The sequence below is a fragment of the Neolamprologus brichardi genome, chromosome 3, assembly GCF_056152115.1.
Source record: "Neolamprologus brichardi isolate AB-2024 chromosome 3, ASM5615211v1, whole genome shotgun sequence".
In the NCBI taxonomy this organism is placed as follows: Eukaryota; Metazoa; Chordata; class Actinopteri; order Cichliformes; family Cichlidae; genus Neolamprologus; species Neolamprologus brichardi.
In genome coordinates, this window is record NC_142106.1 from 6,109,732 (window position 1) to 6,117,715 (window position 7,984).

Here is a 7,984-nt window from a genome sequence, read left to right on the forward strand (position 1 = left end):
TCATATCCAAGCTTAAATCTTTTTTTAACAGCAAAAAACAGCATTTTAATATGTATAAAAAACACTGGTGGTTTCTGTGGGAGAATGTTTGTGCTAGGTTGAGCTTTGGACTTTGGATCAATAAGCCTCAAAAAACCTTAAATAACTCTCAAAAAACCCAACAAAGTTTTCTTTACAATTCACTGGTTTGGTTTGTTGTTGAGATAATGATGTCCAGCTGCTACTCACTCTCCTCATTTGCTTGTTGGATGTTGGTCCCCCTGAATGCCTTTCTCACCTGAGCATGAAAAGTCTTACAGAGGAAAAAGTAAACAAGAGGATCCAGACAGACATTGAAAGCTGCAACCATGGTGGTCACCTCCTGCAGGTAGTACAATGCTGGACCCACAGAGCAGCTGCTCCACAGAAAAACTGAGGGTAGTCGAACCAGGTAAAATGGGACAAAACAAACACAGAAGATGCTGACCAGCACCAACATGTTCCTGCGAGACTTCAAGAGCTTCTCTGAGCCAGAGGAGGCCAGCTGCCTCTGCTGTGCCTCCAACACCCTGCGGGAGGTGCTGTAGTAGAAGAAGACCAGGGATATGAAGACCACGAGGAAAGCAACGACACTCAAAGCCTGAATGATTTTGAAGGACACAGTGACCAGTGGACTAAAGATGAGAACACAGCGGCTGATACTAGAAGGCAGAGATTTATGAGTGATGAAAAACAGGATGATGAAAATAATTCCTGTAGTCACGAGAAAAATCCAGGTGATCATCGAGATGATGCGGGCAGTCCATACTGTCTGCAGGACACGAGTTCGTGAAGGATGAACAATCTTCAGATACCTGAGAAAGAAGAGGAAGGAGGCAGTAGACAACTTCACTGATCAGTCACAGTGCTGCCAAACCTTCAGAAATCTCTCATGCTTTCATCAGGAGTGCATGGTTTGTAGTCAACAACACCATCATGAACTGCATCTGAATCTGAAATCAGTAAAAGTTTCTTACCTGTTGGCAGCGATGTACCCCATGAATATGATGCTGGCACACATGTTGAGGTAGAAGGCAGAGGCTCCAAAGCTGCAGTAGAGCTGCCAAATTATTATAGATCCGCTATTATAGTGGCTGATGCGCAGTGGCAGAGAGAGACAGAGCAGAAAGTCGGCAGCTGTCAGGTTTTTCAGGAAGACCTTCAAGCTGCTCGATGCCTGCTGCTGAGCTTGACAGTAGAACTTTATGACGAAGCCATTGAGAGGTAGACCCACCTGAACATGACACAGAGATGATGGAAAGAAGACTTTGGTACATGCACCTTCAGACTCAACATGAACAGTTTATGAAAACTTCAACCAGTGTATAACAGAGCACAGTCTGAAGATTTGACACTTACCACAAACAGCAGACTGTAGACCACCATAAAGAAAGTGCTGGCTGTTGTGTCGACAGCATCACAGGTCTGGTTGGAAGGTGAAGTCTCATATTTTCTGGTCAACCATGTTTCCAGATCTGAAAAATAAACCTACTTCAGAGATCTACCTCTTTGCAACAAACTGTGTATAAATGCTAGTTTAATCTTTGAAAGGATCAACCTTCATGGTCCCTTAGTTCGAGATAAATCAAAGTCAAACCAATTTTAAACATTGTGTTGAGATCAACTACATGTGTCTTTGAGACAGTCATTTTGACCCCCAGTAACACTGTAAGACACCTTGGAGTCACTCATGATCAGTGTTGGGCAAGTTACTTTTAAAAAGTAATTCATTATAGTTACTAGCTACTTCTTCAAAAAAAGTATCTGAGTTACAAGATTCTAAAAGTAATTACTTACTTGGAAAGTAACTATTGCATTACTTTAAAAAATGTTTAACCCTCTGGGGCCCAGGGTATAATTGTACATTTTTAACTACTTTTGATTTTCCCTCCATATTTCACCTTTAAAAACTATTTACTTGTTTGGTATCATTCTTTTCAGCACAACCTCACGTGTCTGAATTTACAGTTATCTTTTCATTTTGACATACTGTACTAACACAATTGATCTAAAATCAGACAAAAAACAAAAAAAAGTTACAATTTTACTGTAACAACCACAAACATGTTTAATGAATCATATTTCAAAACTAAATGCAAAAATAAATTGTCAATTTTAAAATCCTATGCACAAGTTTTGCAAACAACAAAGTTATTTGCAGCCATTTACCTTTTACCCCTTTTTAAATAACCATTTCAAACTATTTACAGAACAATCAGCTGTTCTTCAATAAGATGCCACACAAATTATTTGTGCCACTCCAAAAACAGAATTTCTGTCCACTATAAAGGAAACATCACAGCCTGATACCTGCAGGTCTGACAGCAGCAGGTGTATCACTCCTGTTTCTACCTGGAGACAGCAGTCACCTCATTGTTCTGACACACAACACAAAACTATCCACAACACTACACACTAACTACACAAGACAACACATTAACTACACACTCCAAACACGCTAAATGTCACAAATCTCTCATCTCTCAAAACTCGCTCTTTCTCTCTCTCTCTCTCTCTCTCTCTTTCTCCGTCACTCCTAAAACTTCCCCCTTTTCCTAAACAACCAAATGTCATGTTGCCATATCGTTTTTTGACGCTCACTTATTTTCTCTTTGAGCCTCGTTTTGACTGAGGTGTTTATTTTTGTCATGAAACAGGCAGGCAGGAGGAAAGACCTAAATGCAGAACTCAAAACACATGGATAAACTGAAGGAGGCTTTTTTATTGCACAGATTACACAAAAAGCACTTACAAAACCAAACCAAAATCTAGAAACTGGAAACTAATAACAAAACACTGGGAAACTACGGATGGCGATTTTAGGGAGCACAACAGAAGAAATCCACACAGCATGAGTCTGTGAAGGTTCTCAGTCATCCAGGTCATCGTAGATCAAGGAGCTTGGAAAGAAAAGCGTCTGGACTTCTTTAAGTTGCTTTAAGACGTTTCACCTCTTATCCGAGAAGCTTCTTCAGTTCTAAGGTCAAATGGTGGAGAGTCCCAGATTTACACCCTGTGGGAGTTTCCCCCGAAAGAGCTCAACTCTTTGTGTACACCGTTATATTTGTGCCACAAAACCAGCCAATCACAGAATTGAATGCAAAAAAATCTGATTGGCTGTTTTGGTCTCCAATCAGCTCAAAATGACAAAATGCAATATCCCAGAATGCATTTCGTCCAAACTCAAATGAGGCAGTGGTTGAGGAACACAGAGTGGCGGAGTTTGAAATTATATATTAATCCTTCATCTATCTGGCTTACAAAATTTAACAAAAGGTTTTTACTTTAAAATCACTTCATTACATTTTATTTGTTATTCTTAACAAGGAGCATTCACATTCATATCCAAGCTTAAATCTTTTTTTAACAGCAAAAAACAGCATTTTAATATGTATAAAAAAACACTGGTGGTTTCTGTGGGAGAATGTTTGTGCTAGGTTGAGCTTTGGACTTTGGATCAATAAGCCTCAAAAAACCTTAAATAACTCTCAAAAAACCCAACAACGTTTTCTTTACAATTCACTGGTTTGGTTTGTTGTTGAGATAATGATGTTCAACTGCTACTCACTCTCCTCATTTGCTTGTTGGATGTTGGTCCCCCTGAATGCCATTCTCACCTGAGCATGAAAAGTCTTACAGAGGAAAAAGTAAACAAGAGGATCCAGACAGATGTTGAAAGCTGCAACCATGGTGGTCACCTCCTGCAGGTAGTACAATGCTGGACCCACAGAGCAGCTGCTCCACAGAAAAACTGAGGGTAGTCGAACCAGGTAAAATGGGACAAAACAAACACAGAAGATGCTGACCAGCACCAACATGTTCCTGCGAGACTTCAAGAGCTTCTCTGAGCCAGAGGAGGTCAGCTGCCTCTGCTGTGCCTGCAACACCCTGCGGGAGGTGCTGTAGTAGAAGAAGACCATGGATATGAAGACCACGAGGAAAGCAACGACACACAAAGCCTGAATGATTTTGAAGGACACAGTGACCAGTGGACTAAAGATGAGAACACAGCGGCTGATACTAGAACGCAGAGATTTATGAGTGATGAAAAACAGGATGATGAAAATAATTCCTGTAGTCACGAGAAAAATCCAGGTGATCATCGAGATGATGCGGGCAGTCCATACTGTCTGCAGGACACGAGTTCGTGAAGGATGAACAATCTTCAGATACCTGAGAAAGAAGAGGAAGGAGGCAGTAGACAACTTCACTGATCAGTCACAGTGCTGCCAAACCTTCAGAAATCTCTCATGCTTTCATCAGGAGTGCATGGTTTGTAGTCAACAACACCATCATGAACTGCATCTGAATCTGAAATCAGTAAAAGTTTCTTACCTGTTGGCAGCGATGTACCCCATGAATATGATGCTGGCACACATGTTGAGGTAGAAGGCCGAGGCTCCAAAGCTGCAGTAGAGCTGCCAAATTATTATAGATCCGCTATTATAGTGGCTGATGCGCAGTGGCAGAGAGAGACAGAGCAGAAAGTCGGCAGCTGTCAGGTTTTTCAGGAAGACCTTCAAGCTGCTCGATGCCTGCTGCTGAGCTTGACAGTAGAACTTTATGACGAAGCCATTGAGAGGTAGACCCACCTGAACATGACACAGAGATGATGGAAAGAAGACTTTGGTACATGCACCTTCAGACTCAACATGAACAGTTTATGAAAACTTCAACCAGTGTATAACAGAGCACAGTCTGAAGATTTGACACTTACCACAAACAGCAGACTGTAGACCACCATAAAGAAAGTGCTGGCTGTTGTGTCGACAGCATCACAGGTCTGGTTGGAAGGTGAAGTCTCATATTTTGGGTCAACCATGTTTCCAGATCTGAAAAATAAACCTACTTCAGAGATCTACCTCTTTGCAACAAACTGTGTATAAATGCTAGTTTAATCTTTGAAAGGATCAACCTTCATGGTCCCTTAGTTCGAGATAAATCAAAGTCAAACCAATTTTAAACATTGTGTTGAGATCAACTACATGTGTCTTTGAGACAGTCATTTTGACCCCCAGTAACACTGTAAGACACCTTGGAGTCACTCATGATCAGTGTTGGGCAAGTTACTTTTAAAAAGTAATTCATTATAGTTACTAGCTACTTCTTCAAAAAAAGTATCTGAGTTACAAGATTCTAAAAGTAATTACTTACTTGGAAAGTAACTATTGCATTACTTTAAAAAATGTTTAACCCTCTGGGGTCCAGGGTATAATTGTACATTTTTAACTACTTTTGATTTTCCCTCCACATTTCACCTTTAAAAACTATTTACTTTGCCTTGTTTGGAATCATTCTTTTCAGCACAACCTCACGTGTCTGAATTTACAGTTATGTTTTCATTTTGACAGACTTAGACAGATTTGACAGATTAACACAATTGATCTAAAATCAGACAAAAAAACAAAAAAACAAAAAAAGTTACAATTTTACTGTAACAACCACAAACATGTTTAATGAATCATATTTCAAAACTTTAAATGCAAAAATAAATTATCGATTTTAAAATCCTATGCACAAGTTTTGGAAACAACAAAGTTATTTGCAGCCATTTACCTTTTACCCCTTTTTAAATAACCATTTCAAACTATTTACAGAACAATCAGCTGTTCTTCAATAAGATGCCACACAAATTATTTGTGCCACTCCAAAAACAGAATTTCTGTCCACTATAAAGGAGAACATCACAGCCTGATACCTGCAGGTCTGACAGCAGCAGGTGTATCACTCCTGTTTCTACCTGGAGACAGCAGTCGCCTCATTGTTCTGACACACAACACAAAACTATCCACAACACTACACACTAACTACACAAGACCACACATTAACTACACACTCCAAACACGCTAAATGTCACAAATCTCTCACCTCTCAAAACTCGCTCTCTCTCTCTTTCTCTCTCCCTCTCCCTCTCTTTCTCCGTCACTCCTAAAACTTCCCCCGTTTCCTAAACAACCAAATGTCATGTTGCCATATCATTTTTTGATTGGTCTAAGTGGTGCATTTTTCCACCTACATGTTCCTTCTTTTTTCCTTCAGGCTTAGAGGAAGTGGAAAGGAAGGCTCTTGGCTCTTTCAAAGGAAGAGTACCCAGCCACTGGTACAGATATGTAGACGACACCTGGGTCAAAATCAAGACACAAGAAGTGGAATCCTTCACTGCGCACATCAACGCTGTGGATAAAAACATCAAGTTCACCAGGGAAGACACAAAGGATGACTGTTTGCCTTTCCTGGACTGCGCCGTGCACATTGAAGAGAATGGCAACCTCAGCATCAAGGTTTACCAGAAGCCCACACACACGGACCAGTACCTCCTCTTTGACTCCCATCACCCTCTGGAACAAACTTGGAGTAATTACCTACACCACCGGGCAGAACATGTTCCCTCTAAGCCTGAAGGGAAAAAGAAGGAACACACACATGTAAAGGAAGCACTCAAAACGTGCAGCTATCCTAAATGGGTGTTCTTAAGGTCAGCAAAGAGGCACAGAAAAGAAGATCAGAAAAGAAGATCAGTCCTTCTTATCCTCCTCAGGGAGGATAAGAAGGACAGACGCAACAACATTGTCATCCCCAGTTTCACACCTTGGCTCAGGCGATTAGAGGATCATCAGGGGGTCCTTTTGTCCCTCTGTGGGGGGAAACTCCCACTAGGTTTATATCTGGGACTCTCCACCATTTGACCTTAGAACTGAAGAAGCTTTTCGGATGAGAGGTGAAACGTCTTCAAGCAACTTAAAGAAGTCTAGGCGCTGTTCTTTGCAAGCTCCTTTGACTACGATGACCTGGATGACTGAGAACCTTCACAGATTTATTTTCGTTATTCTGACGTTTTCGTACTGGGTACTAGCTAGCATGACGGAGTTTATATACAGGTGGGTGCTATGCAGGGCCGTGCAGAGAGGTTTAAAGGGGCGGGTGCTCAAAGTTAAAAAGGGGCACATTGAACCAGGCTGAATAACAACAACACACATTCATCAAGAATCTAATATGGGCAACAAGGCAAAGCAAACGTAGCCAATGTTTTACCTGATGGGTACAATGTTGCTGTAGAGGGGTTGCTGTGGATAGTGCTGGAGGGCAGGGCTGTGTTGATCTGAGACTGTAGACATTAAAAAGTCCATAGGAGAGATGGTAGCTGATTAAACAAGTGTCATGAGATAATAACAAAATGCAAAGATTGGTGACAGCGCTTGGAACCATAAGGCAACAAAAACTGTGAGAAATAATTTAGGCTCTGCCTGTGAATCACTCTTTGCTTCTCTTCTTCCTTCCATCCCATCATTTCATATATCACTCTCCACTTGCTGAGAACAAGGCACAACTTGCTATTGCATTAAACTATAATTTAATTATCCACACCTAACAACTCTTGCACTTAATGATGACAGAAAAATGTTATAGCACTGCCTTTAGTAGCCTCACACAGCTCCTACTGTTCCCTCCTCATGTCCTTACCAGCCATGTCTGGACAATGTTATATCATGAGTAATAATTTTTAAAAATCCATATACATAAAACAAACGCATGCACGCACACACAGTGACATTTTAGACCTTCTTCAGAATACTGTATATACTATGGGCATCACGGTGCTGATCCAGAATCCTTACATTATTATTTATTACTAGAGCTACAATAATAAAGCAATGAGGAGGGGGAAGTAATAAATATGAAATAATGTATTTATGATGATTCCATTTGTTTCACTATCCACTCTGTCCAGGGGCAAAGCTTATTACATTTTTAAACTGTAGAGATACAATAATTTTACTGCTGTAAAAACCAAATTTTGTCTTATTTAAAATATAAATCTAATATAATCTGCTTCTTAATGTATGTTCTTTAAAATACAGCGTGTGTTTTTTAAAATATTATAATAATGCGTAATTATGTGGACATGCATATTAGACCGTTTTTTAGTGAAATATAATCCCCCCAGAAAGGCAGGAAAAGCCCGGAA

At 40.3% G+C, this 7,984-nt stretch overlaps 2 protein-coding genes across 2 annotated transcripts; both read right to left on the minus strand.

The window, feature by feature from the left end:
• Positions 1 to 220: 220 nt before the first annotated feature.
• Positions 221 to 1,710, minus strand: LOC148103266 (P2Y purinoceptor 14-like). Its single transcript, XM_087838080.1, has 4 exons — positions 1,647 to 1,710; positions 1,378 to 1,493; positions 996 to 1,252; positions 221 to 833 (listed from the first exon to the last, which is right to left on the minus strand). Exons 1-4 carry the CDS (start codon positions 1,708 to 1,710, stop codon positions 221 to 223), a joined length of 1,050 nt encoding a protein of 349 aa, XP_087694206.1.
• A 1,868-nt stretch (positions 1,711 to 3,578) lies between these two features.
• Positions 3,579 to 4,840, minus strand: LOC102792647 (P2Y purinoceptor 14-like). Its single transcript, XM_006809075.2, has 3 exons — positions 4,736 to 4,840; positions 4,354 to 4,610; positions 3,579 to 4,191 (listed from the first exon to the last, which is right to left on the minus strand). The coding sequence occupies exons 1-3, from the start codon at positions 4,838 to 4,840 to the stop codon at positions 3,579 to 3,581; spliced, it is 975 nt and encodes a 324-aa protein (XP_006809138.2).
• Between the last annotated feature and the right edge of the window lie 3,144 nt (positions 4,841 to 7,984).

Coding starts and splice junctions, on each gene's coding strand:
- LOC102792647 (XM_006809075.2), bottom strand. CDS start 4,840: ATGGTTGACCCAAAATATGAGACTTCACCTTCCAACCAGACCTGTGAT. Junction 4,611..4,735: donor TCTACAGTCTGCTGTTTGTG/GTAAGTGTCAAA, acceptor TGTCATGTTCAG/GTGGGTCTACCTCTCAATGG. Junction 4,192..4,353: donor GGGTACATCGCTGCCAACAG/GTAAGAAACTTT, acceptor CTTCTTTCTCAG/GTATCTGAAGATTGTTCATC.
- LOC148103266 (XM_087838080.1), bottom strand. CDS start 1,710: ATGAGTGACTCCAAGGTGTCTTACAGTGTTACTGGGGGTCAAAATGAC. Junction 1,494..1,646: donor TGACTGTCTCAAAGACACAT/GTAGTTGATCTC, acceptor TTTATTTTTCAG/ATCTGGAAACATGGTTGACC. Junction 834..995: donor GGGTACATCGCTGCCAACAG/GTAAGAAACTTT, acceptor CTTCTTTCTCAG/GTATCTGAAGATTGTTCATC.